At 35.0% G+C, this 18,212-nt stretch overlaps 1 protein-coding gene across 1 annotated transcript in view; it reads left to right on the plus strand.

The window, feature by feature from the left end:
* Positions 1–16,853, plus strand: part of LOC114740980 (uncharacterized) — a 41,706-nt gene extending 24,853 nt beyond the window's left edge. Inside the window, exons 12-13 of the mRNA XM_028929235.1 lie at positions 14,434–14,747; positions 16,741–16,853. Of these exons, the coding sequence (XP_028785068.1) occupies positions 14,434–14,747; positions 16,741–16,853 (427 nt within the window). The remainder of the gene's footprint in view (positions 1–14,433; positions 14,748–16,740) is intronic.
* Positions 16,854–18,212: the final 1,359 nt, after the last annotated feature.

The following is an 18,212-nucleotide window of genomic DNA, read 5'->3' on the forward strand; positions in this document are numbered from 1 at the left end:
GAGTACATCTATTGAATTCTGAGATAGTGACAAGACTTATCTTCCGTAGGCCTCAAACTGGTTCAAATCAAATCAGCCTCAGATGAGTGCCCGAACAATTTAATTTAGGAATAATATCTTGCTTTCTAGAATCCTCATTCAAAATCAAGCCAAACAGGAGTGTTTCCACCAAATTTTGAGATCTTGACAAGATTTATCTTCTATAGGCCTCAGACAGACTAAAATAAAATAAGCTTCGGTTGAACGCCCAAATGAACGAATCTAGGAAAGATATCAGGCTTTCTAGAATCCATATACAAAATCAATCATAACGGTAATGTTTCCATTGAATTCTAAGATAGTGATGAGATTTATCTTATGTAGGGCTCAAATAGACTAAAATAAAATCGGCTTTTGATGAGCGCCCAAAGGTTGAATTTAGTAATGATATCTTGCTTTCGGGAATCCTCATGAAAAATCTTGCCTAACGAGAGTGTTTCCACTGAATTCCAAGATAGTGATGAGATTTTTCTTCTCTAAGCCTCAAATGGGCTAAAGTAAAATCAGCTTCTAATAAGGGCCTAAAGGTTCAATTTAGTAGTGATATCTTGCTTTCAGGTATCCTCATGCAAAATCTAGCCTAACGGGAGTGTTTCCACCGAATTTCGAGATGGTGATGAGATTTATCTTATGTAGGCCTCAACCATGCTAAAATCAAATCGGCTTCTTATGAGTGCCCAAATGGTTTAATTTTAGGGATGATATCTTACTTCATAGAATCCTCATGCAAAATCGAGCCTAACGGGAGTATTTCCAACAAATTCCAAGATTTTTCTTTTATAGGTCTGAAACCGGTTCAAATCAAATGAACCTCAGATGAGTGCCCAAACAGTTTGAGGAATGATATCTTGCATTCTATAATCCTCTTGCAAAATCAAGCCAAACGGGAGTGTTTCCACTGAATTTTGAGATAGTGACGAGATTTTTCTTCCGTAGGCCTCGAACAGGCAAAAATCAAATCGGCTTCGACTGAGCGCCCAAATGAATGAATTTAGGAAAAATATCTGGCTTTCTAGAATCCATACACAATCAATCCTAACAAGAGTGCTTCTATCAAACTCTGAGATAGTGATGAGATTTTTCTTCTCTATGCCTCAAACAGGCTAAAATAAAAGCAGCTACAGACAAGCACCCATGTGGTTTAATTTAGGAATGATATCTTACTTTCAGGAATCCTCACATAAAATAGAGATTAACGGGAATAGTTTCATTGTATTCTGAGATAGCAATGAGATTTATCTTCTGTAGGCCTTAAACGTGCCAAAATCAAATTGGCTTCTCATAAGTGCCCAAATGGTTTAATTTTAGGGATGATGTCTTGCTTTTTGGAATCCTCATGCAAAATTGAGCCTAACTGGAGTGTTTCCACCATATTTTGTGAAACATCCTTCTTTTTTAACCCCTCAAAGTATACATTTCAAAGCGTTACGGTTCAAGCGATTCACAAAAGAAGCCCATAGATTGAAATTTGCAGTTGGTTCTTGGGTTACTATTTATTGTTTAAATTTCAAATTATAGGTCCAATTTCAAAAAACTTATAACTAATTCTATAAAAATTGTATTAAGGTGTTCCAAAATTCTACTCGAAACTCTTTCAATTCTCTATAAGAAAAAAAATATGAAACTAGACTTTCCTTACACAATTCGTACAGTTTATTTATTATTAAACTTTACTGTTTATTTAGTTAAAATTGTACATTCCAGTTTCTCTGCCCTAACTTTGATCAAGAATAACTCTTAGGACACACATCCATTTTAAGTGATCTACACTTGTTTTAAAACTTAGAATGTGTACTTTGACCATACCAAATTTCATAGGCAGAATCAGTCGTTTGTTTAACTTTCACTCTGTCTCAATTTCGTTGCTCACTTTAAGGATAGTTTATTCCCTTAACTTGTATTAATAAATCATAATTAATTCTTTCCTTACATAATACCATTCCATCAATCCATAAAATATTCCCATACATTATCATAATCAATTATACATGCCGTCATCATGATTTAACATCACATAACATTAATGGCATATTTATATCATACATGAACATACAAATTATACAATTTACTGTGATAACTTTCTTTAATTCTTTTCCTCTTTCCTTACTGACTTCATGCATCCTTTGCTTGATCATTATCACCTATTATGGTTGGTTAAGGGATAGTGAGATTTAGAAGAATCTCAGTAGCAAACATTACCATTATGCATGGAAGATGGATGCAAGTGTATGACATGCTTACTTGATCTAACCCATGCCTATTTATAACATTTTCTCATGCTCAATATTTCATATAAACATACATGGCCATAGAAAACATCAATGAAATAGAGCATCATAATAACATCAGCATCGCATATCATCATCAAACAATATAATGCATATCAACACACAAGCATACACCTCAAGCCCACAAGAAAGGTAAGTTCACTACCTTGTATCCTTAAGCTTGCTTCTTTTTCCTTTTTGCTTCCAACCATTAAGATTGCTTACTCAACCCTTGCCATTCTTTTTTTTTTTTATGTCTCATGGCCCTAAATGCATCAATACATTATTTCTATTCATTTATTAGAGCCATGGTAATCAACAATATCAATACTTTGTTTTTCTTTGAATTATATTAACTTCTAACTTTTGATCTTGATTTCCAACCTTTTTAAAATTAATTCCACATGCTCATCCTGCACAATTTTGTATGTAAAATCCATTTCTAAGCTCAAAATAATCAAAATCAAACTCCTTCACCATGAACTAGCCTTGACCGATAGTATGCACTTAGGGTCCAAAATTTTCATTTTCAACTCTAATGCTTCTAAACTTGTTTTCTCACCTTTTTCCCACAAAATTTTTCAATTTAAATACATTGGAAGCATCAAAATCATCAAAATCCAATCCTAACCTCAAGAATCAGCTCTGGCTGAAATATTACTCAACTTACACAATCATGAAATTCAACAAATTTCAACATAAAACCACTTGATTCTTGTTCCTTTCAAGCTTCTAAACATTATTCTAATATCAATTTCATCTTCTCCTATTCTTAAGAATTTCGTGCAACATGTCCCCCAGAGTTTCAAGCTCCCAAAGACTATTGAAATCCATAAGCAATCTCAACAACAACAAGGATAGCAAAAACTACATCAAAAATTATAACATACCTTATTTTAGAGCTTGATCTTACATGGGATCACTTGGCCTTTATCTCTCCTTCTTTCTCTCTCTAGAATTCATTTTTCAAGAGTTTCCCCATAAGTTCCATGGCTTACACGAAATGGGGGAGGGAAAAGGGGTATTTATAGGAAACAAGACTGAATCTCAGCTGTTGATCTTAAAAATATGTGGCTTGATCTAGACCGTCCATTTTCTCTTTTTATTTTGTGATGAAATGTGTCCTATGACATCATGCTTACATCATCAAGCCACATGTCTTTAATCCAACCATACACGTGTTTCATATCTGATTGCATACGTGTCTTGCATCCAATCGTACACGTGTCTCTTCTATCTAACTGTACACTTTTCTTTCATCTAATCATACATTTGTCTCTTCTATGTCCCCTTATCATTTTGGCATTAAAATAGAAGGAAATTAATATAAAATTCATGCAAAATATAGCCCTTAGGCATTCCTCCATATATCTTGCCATTCTCCACAATATCAGGTACTTTTTGGGGTCTTGACTTACCCTGTACTACTGGGACATGTTCTAGCACCATGTTCTCATCTCAATTAAGTACAAAAATGGCGCCATCTTAAAAGAGCATAGAAGAAAATAATTAACTTAACTGACAGTCTACTTAGCCTTACTGAGTCATGTAATAGTGATTTTACTATAACAGGTAGACAAAAGACTGTCTAAAATATACCTGTACTGCGTTCTGATTTTTATACTGTCTATAAATATCCCCTGATGACTTAGCATGCTGACTCAACACCCTCATTATGGCTTTTAGATATTTTCTTTGGTTTTGTCTCCTATTTAGGGGATAAAATTATTTAATATTTGACTGGAGCATTTTATTCAATCCAAAGCTTTGAAAATTCATCTAAAAATATCATAAAATTCCTCAAATTTTATAAAAAAATCTATGAATTTTCTTAGGCCATAACTCAAATTGTAACCGTGCTTAAAAATTATTCTTTAAAACACTCTTTTGGTATAACTAGCTTTTTAATATTCTTAAAGCCATTTTGTTGGCCTTCTAGGGATGAAACTAATTTTATAATTTTTTATAATCTCTTAACTCATGAATCCCCATTTTTAATTACATTTTTGAGGCCTTCTCATGGCTCAAATAATTAAATCTATCTTTATTCCTGAAAATGAGCCTTAATCTTAAAAATTCATTTAAAATTAACCCAAAGGCATTTTTGTCATTTTTCTTTATATACAGGCCTTAACATGCCATTTCCCATTTTTTGGGATCCTTTTTGGAATTTTTGGGCACAATTTCTATTTTTTCCCCTTGCCGGTCCGAAACTTTACAAAATTACAATTTTCTCCTTGGTTTGGCTTAGCCCCATAATTCACCTCATTGAGGCTTTCAACAAAACCTTTAGCCTCCACTCATCTCAATTTCTCATTCTTAAGCCTCAAAACTTCATTCGAGTCTCTAACTTTCTCTTCCTTCAATCCCAGCAAACTTTTCATTTTTGATTTAGTTCCTAGGAATCTCTCTGTCCCTCTAGGGAACCTCTAGGACCTCTACCAAAAGGGGTCTAGTAGCCTGTCAACTTTAGGCTAATTCTAGCTATTATAGGCCTAAAATTCAGGATGTTACATTTTAATATTTTTCTTCTGTATGTCTCAAACTAGTTTAAATCAAATCAACCTCAGATGAGCACCCAAATGGTTTAATGTAGGAATGATATCTTGCATTCTAGAATCGTCTTTCAAAATCAAGCCAAACGGGAGTGTTTCCACCAAATTTAGAGAAGAAAAATCTCGTCACTATCTCATAATTCTAGAAAGCTAGATATCCTTCCTAAATTTGTTTATTTGGGCACTTAGCCGAAGCCGATTTGATTTTAGCCTGTTCGAGGCTTGCGGAGTGGTATAATTTAGGAATAATATCCTGCTTTCAAGAATCCTCACATAAAATAGAGCCTAACGAGAGTGTTTTCACTATATTCTAAGATAGTGACAAGATTTATGTTCTGTAGGCCTCAAACATGCCAAAATCAAATCGGCTTCTCATGATCGCCAATAGTGTTCAATTTTAAGGATGATACCTTGCTTTCAGGAATCCTCATGCAAAATCAATCCTAATGAGAGTGTTTCTACCGAATTTTGAGATTTTTCTTTTGTAGGTCTCAAACAGGTTCAAATCAAATCAACCTTAGATGAGCATCCAAATGGTTTAATTTTAGAATGATATCTTGGATTCTAGAATCATCTTTCAAAATCAAGCCAAACGGGAGTGTTTCCACCAAATTTTGAGATAGTGACAAGATTTTTCTTCTATAGGCCTCGAATAGGCTAAAATCAAATCAGCTTTGGGTAAACGCCCTAATGAACGAATTTAAGAAAGATATCAGGCTTTCTATAATCCATATACAAAATCCATCCTAACGGGAGTGTTTCTACTCAATTCTGAGATCGTGATGAGATTTTTCTTTTCTAAGCCTCAAGCATGCTAAAATAAAATTGGCTACAAACAAGCGCCCAAGTGGTTCAATTTAGGAATGATATCTTTTAGGAATCCTCACATAAAATAGAGACTAATGGGAGTGCATCCATTAAATTCTGAGATAGTGACGAGATTTATCTTCTGTAGGCCTTAAACTGGTTCAAATTAAATCAGTCTCAGATAAGTGCCCAAATGGTTTAATTTAGGAATGATATCTAGCATTCTAGAATCCTCACTCAAAATCAAGCCAAACGGGAGTGTTTCCACTGAATTTTGAGATCTTGACAAGATTTATCTTCTGTAGGCCTTAGACAGGCTAAAATCAAATCGACTTCAGTTGAGCGCCTAAATGAACAAATTTATGAAAGATATCTGGCTTTCTAGAATCCATATACAAAATCAAACCTAACAGGGGTGTTTCTATCGAATTTTGAGATAGTGATGAGATTTTTCTTCTTGAAACCTCAAATATGCTAAAATAAAATTGGCTACAGACTAGCGCCCAAGTGGTTCTATTTAGGAATGATATCTGGCATCCTAGAATCCTCACTCAAAATCAAGCTAAACGGGAGTGTTTCCACCAAATTTTGAGATCTTGACAAGATTTATCTTTTGTAGGCCTTAGACAGGCTAAAATCAAATCGACTTCGGTTCAGCACCCAAATGAATGAATTTATGAAAGATATCAGGCTTTCTAGAATCCATACACAAAATCGATCCTAACGGGAGTATTTCTATCGAATTTTGTGATAGTGATAAGATTTTTCTTCTTGAAACCTCAAATATGCTAAAATAAAATTGGCTACAGACTAGTGCCCAAGTGGTTCTATTTAGGAATGATATCCTGCTTTCAGGAATCTTCACATAAAATAGAGACTAAGGGGAGTGGTTCCACTATATTCTGAGATAGCGACAAGATTTATCTCCTCCAGATCTCAAATATGCTAAAATCAAATTGGCTTCTAATAAGCGCCTAGGTAGTTCAACTGAGGAATGATATTCATGCTTTCTAGAATCCTCGCATAAAACAGAGAGCCTAACAGTAGTGTTTCCACTTAATTTCGAGATAGTGACGAGTTTTATCTTCTGTAGGCCTCAAATAGGCAAAAATAAAATCAGCTTCTGATGAGTGCCCAAAGGTTCAATTTAGTAATGATATCGTGCTTTTAGGAGTCCTCACGCAAAATCTATCCTAACGGGAGTGTTTACACTGAATTTTGAAATAGTGATGAGATTTTTCTTCTCTTAAACTTAAACATGCTAAAATAAAATCAGCTACGAACGAGTACCCGAGTGGTTCAATTTAGGAATGATATCCTACTTTTAAGAATCCACACGTAAAATAGAGACTAACAGTAGTGGTTCCACTGTATTCTGAGATAGTGACGACATTTATCTTCTGTAGGCCCCAAACGTGCTAAAATTAAATCGACTTCTCTTGAGTGCCCAAATTGTTCAATTTTAAGGATGATATCTTGCTTTTGGGAATCCTCATGCAAAATCCAGCCTAGTGGGAGTGTTTCTACCAAATTCTAAGATAGTAACGAGATTTTTCATCTCCAAGCCTTAAATAGGCTAAAATAAAATCGGCAAACTAACGAAGTGGTTTAATTGAGGAATGATATCTTGCTTTCAGGAATCCTCCCTTAAAATAGAGCCTAACGGGAGTGCATCTATTGAATTTTGAGATAGTGACGAGATTTATTTACTGTAGGCCTCAAACTGGTTTAAATCAAATCAGCCTTAGATGAGTGGCCGAACGATTTAATTTAGGAATAATATCTTGCATTCTAGAATCCACATTCAAAATAGCCAAATAGGAGTCTTTCCATTGAATTTTGAGATCTTGACAAGATTTTTCTTTTGTAGGCCTTAGACAGGCTAAAATCAAATTGACTTCGGGTGAGCACCCAAATGAATGAATTTAAGAAAGATATCAGGCTTTCTAGAAGCCATATACAAAATCAATCCTAACAGGAGTGTTTCTACCAAATTCTGAGATAGTGACGAGATTTTTCTCCCCTGAGCCACAGACATGCTAAAATAAAATCTGCTATGGACGAGCGCCCAAGTGGTTCAATTTAGAATTGATATCCTACTTTTAGGAATCCTCATATAACATAGAGATAAAGGGAAGTGGTTCCAATATATTCTAAGGTAGCCACAAGATTTATCTTTTGTAGGCCTCAAACAGGCTAAAATAAAATCAGCTTCTGATGAACGCCCAAATGGTTCAATTAAGGAATGATATTTTGCTTTCAGGAATCCTCATGTAAAATAAAGAGCCTAACGGTAGTGTTTCCACTGAATTCTGAGATAGTGATGAGATTTATCATCCCTAGGCCTCAAACAGGCTAAAATAAAATCGGCTTCTGATGAGCGCCCAAAGGTTCAACTTAGTAATGATATCTTGCTTTTGGGGATCCTCATGCAAAATCTAGCCTGACAGGAGTGTTTTCACCGAATTCTCACATAGTGATTTCATTTATCATCAATAGGCCTCAGGCACACTAAAATCAAATCAGCTTCTCATGGGCACTGAAATGGTTTAATTTTAGGGATGATATCTTGCTTTCTGGAATCCTCATGCAAAATTGAGCCTAACAGGAGTGTTTCCACCGAATTATGAGATTTTTTTCTGTAGGTCTCAAACTGCTTCAAATCAAATCAACATTTGATGAGCACCTAAATGGTTTAATTTAGGAATGATATCTTGCATTCTAGAATCCTCTTTCAAAATCAAGCCAAACGGGAGTGTTTCTACTGAATTTTGAGATAGTGACGAGATTTTTCTTCCGTAGGCCTCAAACCGGAAAAAATCAAATCGCTTCGGCTGAGTGACCAAATGAATGAATTTAAGAAAGATGTCAGGCTTTCTAGAATCCATACATAAAATCAATCCTAACGGGAGTGTTTCTACTGAGTTCTGAGATAGTGACAAAATTTTTCTTCTCTAAGCCTCAAACATGCTAAAATAAAATTGGCTACAGACAAGTGCCCAAGTAGTTCAATTTAGGAATGGTATCCTGCTTTCAAGAATCCTCATGTAAAATAGAGACTAACAAGAGTGCATCCATTGAATTCTAAGATAATGACAAAATTGATCTTCTGTAGGCCTCAAACTGGTTCAAATCAAATTAGCCTCAGATAACTGCGCTAACGATTTAATTTAGGGCTAATATCTTGCATTCTAGAATCTGTATTCAAAATCAACCTAAACAAGAGTGTTTTCACCCAATTTTGAGATCTTGACAAGATCTATCTTCTGTAGGCCTTAAACAGGGTAAAATCAAATCGACTTCGGTTGAGTGCCCAAGTGAACAACTTTAAGAAAGATATGTGGCTTTCTAGAATCCATATACAAAATTGATCCTAACGGGAGTGTTTCTACCGAATTTTGAGATAGTGACGAGATTTTTCTTCTCTAAGCCTTAAACAAGCTAAAATAAAATCAGCTATGGACGAGCACCCAAGTGGATCAATTTAGGAATGATATCCTGGTTTTGAGATCCTCACGTGAAATAGAGACTAATGGGAGTGGTTCCACTATTTTTAGAGATAGCAACAAGATTTATCTTCTACGGGCCTCAAACATGCTAAAATCAAATCAGCTTCTGATGAGTGCCCAAGTGGTTCATTTGAGGAATGATATCTTGGTTTTGGGCATCCTCACATAGAATAGAGAGCACAACAGTAGTGTTTCAACTGAATTCTGAGATAGTAACGAGATTTATCTTCGGTAGGCCTCAAACAGGCTAAAATAAAATTGGCTCAGACGAGCACCTAACTGGTTTAATTTAGGATTGAGATCCTGATATAAGGTACGGATATGGATCGACTAGAAACAAGTTAGGAAACTAGACGAACGATCGAAGGTAGGACCTTAAGAGAACCTGTCTCTTACAACCCTAGCCATGGAGACACCACAAGGATGATCAGTCCTTGATACAGTTGAGTATTCCCACGAGAATACGAGGCGGCAAGCAAAGCTCACTAAAGAGAAATAAAATTCTCTAAAATTCATTCATTCAAATTTGATCGCCAATTACAAAAACGCAGCCTTACATAGGCAGCAAAAGAACAATCTAGAATTAAAAAAAACCTAGGTCATAAATGCCATAAATGTGCCTTAATGATGATTGACTATCTTGGTTGGCACCAATTAAGGCTAAAGGAAATAGGAAATTACCTTTTCTTGAAGAAAAAGGCTGCTACCTAAAAATAGGAAACTAACCTAAAATATTCTTATGCAATCTTTGACCAAAAGGCCTTATTTAATGCAAATAAAAATGGAAACTTTAAAAAAACGAAATTAAACCATAACTAATACATAAAGACGACTTTCTGATGCTTCTTGAATATTCTTGGACGTCACTTATGCTCCTCCTCCAAGGCACATGCTTGTCACATGGTATTTTGAGTGAATTCTTCAATCTGGACTGTACATGGGCCTTGTACATCATCTTGTTTGGCTTCTAGCAATATAATCATCATGTTTGGACCCTTGATGGGCTGATTAAGGGATGCTTCTTCCAAATAAATGGGTTCTAACTCTTTAAGATCTTTTATCAAACAATTCAGCGCCTCTTTCATAGCTTTGGTCCTTGCTCTTGTCATTGGGCCTGCAATGTCTTGTAATGGGTCTTTTAGAATATTGGACTTCCATCTTTTAGCTCGGGCTCCACGCTCCATGTTTTGGTCTTCCTTTGATGCTTGATCATGCCATACTCCTCTATCATTCCCTCCCTGCTCAAAAGGATTCGTCCTCGAATCTGTAGCATCAAAGAGAGATAAATCAGTCACATTAGCACTTACATTACCGTAGGAGCTAGGCAAATCTATTTTATAAGCGTTATCATTGATTCGTTCCAAGACTTGGAAAGGGCCATCTCCTCTTAGCTGCAACTTAGACTTTCGTTGTTTTGGAAACCTCTCCTTTCACAAGTGTACCCAAACCCAGTCTCCAGGCTCAAAGACAACCTTCCTACGACCTTTGTTAGCTTGCTTTGTATATTGCTCATTCTTTCTCTCGATGTTGGCCCTCACCTTGGCATGTAATTCCTGCAAAAACTCAGCCTTTTTCTTGCCATCAAGGTTAGCTCATTCACTAGAAGGCAAAGGCAGAATATCCAAAGGAGATAGAGGATTAAAGCCATAAACAATCTCAAATAGAGAGAGAGAAGTGGAAGAGTGAATAGCCCTGTTATATGCAAATTCAATATGAGGCCAACAGTTGACCCAATTCTTCAAGTTCTTTTGAATTATTGCACGCAACAAGGTAGTGATTGTTCTATTGACGACCTCAGTTTGCCCATCCGTTTGGGGATGTGCCACAGTAAAAAACAACAACTTAGTTCCAAGCTTACTCCACAAGGTCCTCCAAAAATGGCTAAGAAACTTTACATCCCTATCACTCACAATGGTTTTAGGCACTCCATGCAATCTAACAATTTCTTTCAAGAACAAGTCAGCAATATGCACAGCATCATTTGTTTTAGAACAAGCAATAAAATGAGCCATTTTACTAAATCTATTCACTACAACAAAGATGCTATCTTTCCCAGATTGAGACCTAGGCAAGCCCAACACAAAATCCATAGAAATATCTACCCAAGGTTGGGAAGGCACAGGTAGAGGGGAATTGATATGAGGGGACGTACGGACCAGCTAGAATCAAGTAACGGACGGACGGTTGATCTAGGTAGGACCTTAAGAGTTCTCACGAAGACACCACAAGGTTGATCAATCCCTTGATACTGTCGAGTATTCTCACGAGAATATAAGGATGCAAGCAAAGCTCACACTGAGAGAGATAAACTCAATTCTCATTCATCTAAATCTTTATTCAATTACAAAAAACGTAGCCTATATATATAGGCAACAATAGAACACTCTAGAATCAGCATCCTAAGACATAAACGCTAAGGGTGATGCCTCATTAATGATTATTTGACTATGGGAGGCACCATTTATTACATAGAAATAAAAGGGAATAACTTAAACTTCAAGAACAAGTCTGCTATTTGAAAATAGGAAACTGCAAAATAGGAAACTAAAACAAAATCTAATTAATGTCAATAATATTACACTTGATGCTTCTTGAATCTTTTTGGACCTTCCAAATGGATCTTCATAATTACTATTCACGTCCATAAGCATGCATGGGCCTTTTAGGCATCCATTTGGGCTTGAATATATTTGAATCACGTTCTGAAACTCCCATAGTCCATAACACAATGCATTTGGGTTCCAATTTAAAAGATTATAGCTCTAATGGATTCCTCCATGCACATATAATTGTGTTGGGCCTTTAATAACATAAGAATTGGCTTCAAATGCTCCTTTTGGGCTCTTATAACACGTGCTCTTGTCTTGCTCAAGGTCCAAGTATTTCTACTCCAACAACTCACATGCCATGGTGGCTTTCGGGGTGGCCTTCCATATGTCACATCAAGCTCCGCACGTGTCCATGTCATCATCCAAGAAATGATCCATGTCCTCCTCCATGTAAGCATTCTTGAGTTATAAATTTCCTGAATACTCTGGAGGGCTTGTTGGGCCTCTAATTGGATGAGTGCTACTTGGGCTTCATGACCTCCATATTGTATGCTATCAAAACTTAGATGGAATAACTTTTGAACTGAGATCAGATCCAGGACTGGATTGTTGTTTTAAAATATCCGATAAATATTGGTCAGTATAGGAAGGTACATATGGAATTCCTAAAAATTCTCAGAAAAATCATGAAAAATAGAAGAAAGGGCAAGGAACAATGTTTGAGGGCTGAAAACTGAATATGTGATAAAAATAATTTATCTTGGAATTTTTATTATTTTCTTGTAATTTTGGCTAAGCAAGGCAAAATTGGATAGATTGAATTATTTAAAATACTTAGATGCCTCAATAATTCATGAAAAAATTTAGGAAAATTCCTTGGGGATTATCATGAATTTTAGAATCATTCCCAGCCTTAGGAAGTGCAGAGGATAGCTTTAAAAATATTTAAAGCTTAATTTCTATCAGTAGGAGAGGCTGATTTTGGAAAAAAAATTTTAGGGGATACGAGTCGAAATAAATTTTGAGAAAATTTGAGAAATCTCTCATCATTAAAAGAAAGCTATTGGCACAAAGAAATAAAGTTTTAGAAGTAGTGGATTTAACAGGATCCAAGAAAAATTCAATCAATAACAGGAGATTATACAGTGTGATGAGTATAAGCTTGGTGAGACAAAATTTCTTCCTAATTTTTGGTGAAAATGGCACTCAAATTATAAGGCAAAAAGATATTTACCTAAGGATAAGATTTAACCATCCTACATATATGATCTTCCCTCCCTTCTTGAGACACTTTTTGACCAATTCCAAATAGTGAAAGGGAGAGAATATTTTAGCCAAGCTAGGGAGGAAGAAGAGGAGAAGAGAATCAAGTGATACCTAGTCAAATCAAGTGTCAAATGAAGTTAAAAGCTTGAATTTCTCTTCTAATTCAAGTTTTCTAGTAGTTTAATGGTTTAAATTATAGTTGATAGCATGCCAGGAGGCGTTTAATATAGAGGTCATGAAGTCGAAATGGAACTCATTCAGTTAGAGGCCTTACAAGCCATCCATATTATTTAAGGAATTTAAAACTCGAGAATACTTATATTGAGGAAGACATGGATCATTGCTTGGATGATGACATGGACACATGTAGAGCTTAACATGACATATGGAAGGCCACCCCGAAAGCCACAATCACATATAAGTCATTGAAGTATGGATACTTGGACCTTGAGGAAGACAAGACACTACAAAAACAGTAGAAGTACCAGCAGAACATTTCTAGCGGTTACAGAAAACCACTACAAATTAAAACATTTCTAGCGGTTTAATCGCAAACCGCAAGAAATTCGTAGCACTTTGACCCAAAACGGTGTGGGCCCCACAATTTTCTAGCGGTTATTGGTAAACCGCTAGAAAGTGACCACCAGAATCGTTCGTACATTTTGGCACGAAGTTTGCGCCAAACTTCTAGCGTTTATTTTCTAGCGGTTTAGGTGATGTAACCGCTAGAGAATGCAAATTGCCATTCCATTTTCTAGCAGTTAGAGAAACCGTTAGTAATTCAACAAACTTTCTAGCGGTTTTAACGGAAATCGCTAGAAAACCGCTAGAAATTTTTTATTTTTCCCGAGGAGTTGTGCCACATGGCTGAATACAAGGGGTGGTGTGGTGCAACAGCTAGAAATTTCTAGCGGTTTTAATAGAACCACTAGAATTTTCTAACGATTCTTTTAAAACTGCTAGAAAATCGCGGCCTATATATACCCCCCACCGCGTCATTTTCATTGTTTGGCCAATTTTGAAGCGGAGCTCTACCGAATTCTCTCCACGAAGTATATCCAGATCCAGATCTAGATCCAGTTGCAGATTCATATTTTCAGATAAGAATAGTAATTTATTTATAAATAATTTTTGTTTTTATTCTTTATTTTATTATATTTTTTATATTAACTTTGATAGACTAGCTTAATTTAGTTAGAGTTAATAGAAATTTTTTTTTATAGTAGGCTACTTTTCATAGAGTTAATAGAAGTAGTTATATTTTTTTTAATGAGTTAACAGAAAATTTAGATATAGGAATATCTGTTTTTCAATTAATATTATTTGATATTATTATTTAGAGTTAATGGAAATAATTATTATTTGATATAATTATTTCTTTTGAATAATTGTTAGTTATAAAATATATTTTTTAATTTCAATTGCTATTTGCTATTATTAGGATAAGTCGTCGACGAGGGAAAGAGCCGATTGATGCTGAGAGAGCAAGACTCAGCGAGGATCGTGGTGGTGGCTGTCATGATGCTGGTGAGCCATTCCCGAGTATTCATGACTACGATCTAAACGAGGAGGATATCCTGAGCTTTATGGAGCACGATGATATCCAGCAGACTGAGGAGGCTCATTTTTCAGGGGATGAACAACCCCATGGTGATACTGGTGAGGAGGAGGAGCAGGTTCAGGGGAATAAGAATCCCCATACTAAGCAGCGCCCTACTCCCAGACGCCAGACTGGTTTTGAAGTGGAATTTGAGGGTAAGTATTATTTAACTTTTTTAAATTTGGTAACTATTTAATTTATATAGAAATTGTTTTAATTCATTAATACATAATTAATTTCTTAATTAAATTTTGCAGACTCTTAGAGGAACAGGTCCTATAGGAGGCTGACAGCCAGAGAGCTATCTATGACGACTAGCGGACGAGTGGTTGTGCCGCTGAATGAATTGGGCCAACCGACCAAGAAAGGTGGCCAGCTGTATAACAAGTATGTGCGCCTTCTTGGTCAGCAGTGGACCCTGTTCCCTATTTATTTGAAGGATTAGAAGAAAATCACTCAGGAGAAGAAGCAAAAAGGTTGGGAAATGATGAAAGTAATATAAAATTATTATTTATAATTTTTTAATTTAAGTAAATGAATATATGTTTTTTTTAAATTACTTAAATGAATATATATTTTTTATTTAAATTACTTAATTGTTTGATTATGATTTGTTATTACTGTAATTTATTTTTATTGATAATATTTTGAAATTAGTTAAATGAATATATATTTTTTTATTTAGATTACTTTATTATTTGATAATAATTTATTATTTATTTCATTAATTTATTACTTATAATATTTTTAAATTAGTTGAATGAATATATATATTTATTTAAATTACTTAATTATTTGATTATGATTTGTTATTAATGTAATTTATTTTTATTTATAATATTTTAAAATTAGTTAAATGAATATATATTTTTTATTTAAATTACTTAATTGTTTGATTATAATTTGTTATTTATTTCATTAATTTATTGTTTATAATAATTTTAAATTAGTTGAATGAAAATATATTTTTATTTAAATCACTTAATTGTTTGATTATGATTTGTTATTGCTGTAATTTATTTTTATTGATAATATTTTGAAATTAGTTAAATGAATATGTATTTTTTATTTAAATTACTTTATTGTTCAATAATAATTTTTTATTTATTTCATTAATTTATTACTTATAATAATTTTAAATTAGTTGAATCAAAATATATTTTTATTTAAAATACTTAATTATTTGATTATGATTTGTTATTTATAATTTATTTTTTATTTATAATTTTTTAAATAAGTTAAATGAATATATATTTTTTATTTAAATTGCTTAATTGTTTTTCTTTATTTTTTTAATTACAGAGTAAATTTATACTGGGAGAAGAGTTGATGGCGGATACGATCAAGAGACTGGGGGTGGCATGAAAGAATAGGAGGGCTGACCTATGGCGGGAGAAGAAAGGTGACGGGACGAGGCCCCTACAGGAGATACTGACAGATATACCTGGTGGAGTCTCGGAGCAAGACTAGTCAAGTTATGTTTATTTTAGGATGTCGGCTGACCAGATGGTATGATAATATTGCATTAATTATAATTTTTTTATTTTTTTGTCCAATTTGACTAATTTAATTTAATTTTTTTATATTTTGTTTTAGGCTCTTTCCCAGAGAAATACTAGGAGCGTCAGGCATTAGACAATACGTCATAGAGTTGGATCCAGGAGCTTTGCTATCACCTATGACGAGATTGTAAATATTTGAAAAGAATTTGTTAAATGTGTATATGTATTTAATTTGTAATTAATAATTTCTTTCATTTCATTTACAGAGGGAAAAGATGCGGCAGGAGCGGGGATACACGCACACCTATGGCGAGATGTGGCCGATTCTGTACAGACCTCGAGACAGGCTTGCGCCGGATGAGGTTGAGGAGATGGCGGTAAGTAATTAATTAAATATTAATATCATATCGCAGTATAAGTACTATTTCATACTAATTAATATCTTTATATTAATTTTGATAGGCGCGGATGACTTAAGTCGATGCCGAGTTGCGTGAGTCTCAGGGGTCTGCCTTGGATCCCACCGCCTCACTTTTAGCAGGTCGTGGCTGAGGACAGCACCCTGGTCAAGTTAGCGGGCTCGGTCTTGGACCCACATCGACTAGGTTGCCCTGCTCCAGTGGCGCTGGCCCTTCATACACTGTAGGGAGCTCTCAGGCGAGCGCAGGAGCGAAGCGGCCGGGTTCCTCATCCTCAGACAAGCTGCGAGAGGAGCTCAAGCGAGAGATGGAGGCCAGGATGGAGGAGCGTGATCGTTAGTTCCAGTTACAGCTTGACCAGTTGAAGGTAGCTGCTATGGCTATGCGTGATGTGGTGATCACTATCGCTCCAAACATCCTGATTCCTAAGATCCCTGACGTATGCCTGCTACCAGTCCCACCCCTGCATGACCAGTAGTTAGTCCAGCCCCAGCACGATCAGCTGCCTGCCCACCCCAGCAGAACTAGTAGGAGGATCCAATGGCCGACGATCACGATGATGCTGCTTCTGCCCCTCACTCCTGATTTCCCCTATTTTGCTTGTGTAGGATTTTATTTGGATTTGGATTTTATTATCTTATGTTTTATGTGGAAATTTATCTAAATTTTATGTTTATTTGTTTACTTTTATTATTTATTTCTATAATTTTATTTATATTAAGTATTACTTAATATATTGTTGCACTATATAAAACATGCTAAACATATATTCTTTTAACATTAAAATTCATTCTTAGAATATGTATTTTAATATTTAACATATCATGAAATTTTTTAAATTTTAGGCATACATATATTATTAATACCTTTTAATACCTATTTATTATTTTAATATTTTTGTAAAAGTTAATATAATAAATATTAATTTATTCTAACGGATATTTTGTAGCAGTTATAAACGGCTGCAAAACAAAAATGTTAACAATTTCTAGCGGTTAATTAACCGCTAGAAAATTCAAATTTCTCTCCTCCCTCGAAATTTCTAGTTGTTGTAAACTGTTAGAAAATAAAAAATTTCTAGTGGTTAATTTACTACTAGAACATTCACCGGAAATTCAAATTTCGTGCTCCCTCAAAATTTCCAGCGGTTATAAATCGCTAGAAAAAATGTAACCATTGTCACGGCTCGAAACTTCTAGCGGTTTCGAATCGCTAGAAAATATATAACCGCTACAAAATGCTCTTGAATGCAAATTTCTAGTTGTTAAAACCGCTAGCGGTTTATAACTGCTACAAAAAATTGACCGTTACGTAACCTTTGACAGCCTTCTTTATAAGCTGAAGAACTCCATTTGAAATTCATTTTAACTTCTCTTTGAGCTTCCTATGTCATATGTTCATGAAATTTGAGCAACATAGTGATGGATAGGTCGTGGATCAACTTGCACCGGTCGACTCCGCAATACTTGGCTGGTCTAAACTATTTCTTAGATTTTTCTTTTGCTAATGCCGCCGTAAATGGTAAGATCCAGTGTCCATGTCCTAAATGTAATTTCAAAAAGTGGCATCCCAGAGATATTGTTAGAGAACATTTGATCTTTAAGCCCTTCCTGCGAGAGTATATATTTTGGCAACTACATGGGGAACGACCAGATATGGTTCCTGAGTCAGTTCCAGCAGTTTCACGGATAGGAGTTCG

This window comes from Neltuma alba, unplaced genomic scaffold (genome assembly GCF_004799145.2).
Source record: "Neltuma alba isolate B1F8T4 unplaced genomic scaffold, ASM479914v2 tig00003226_pilon, whole genome shotgun sequence".
Taxonomy (NCBI): Eukaryota; Viridiplantae; Streptophyta; class Magnoliopsida; order Fabales; family Fabaceae; genus Neltuma; species Neltuma alba.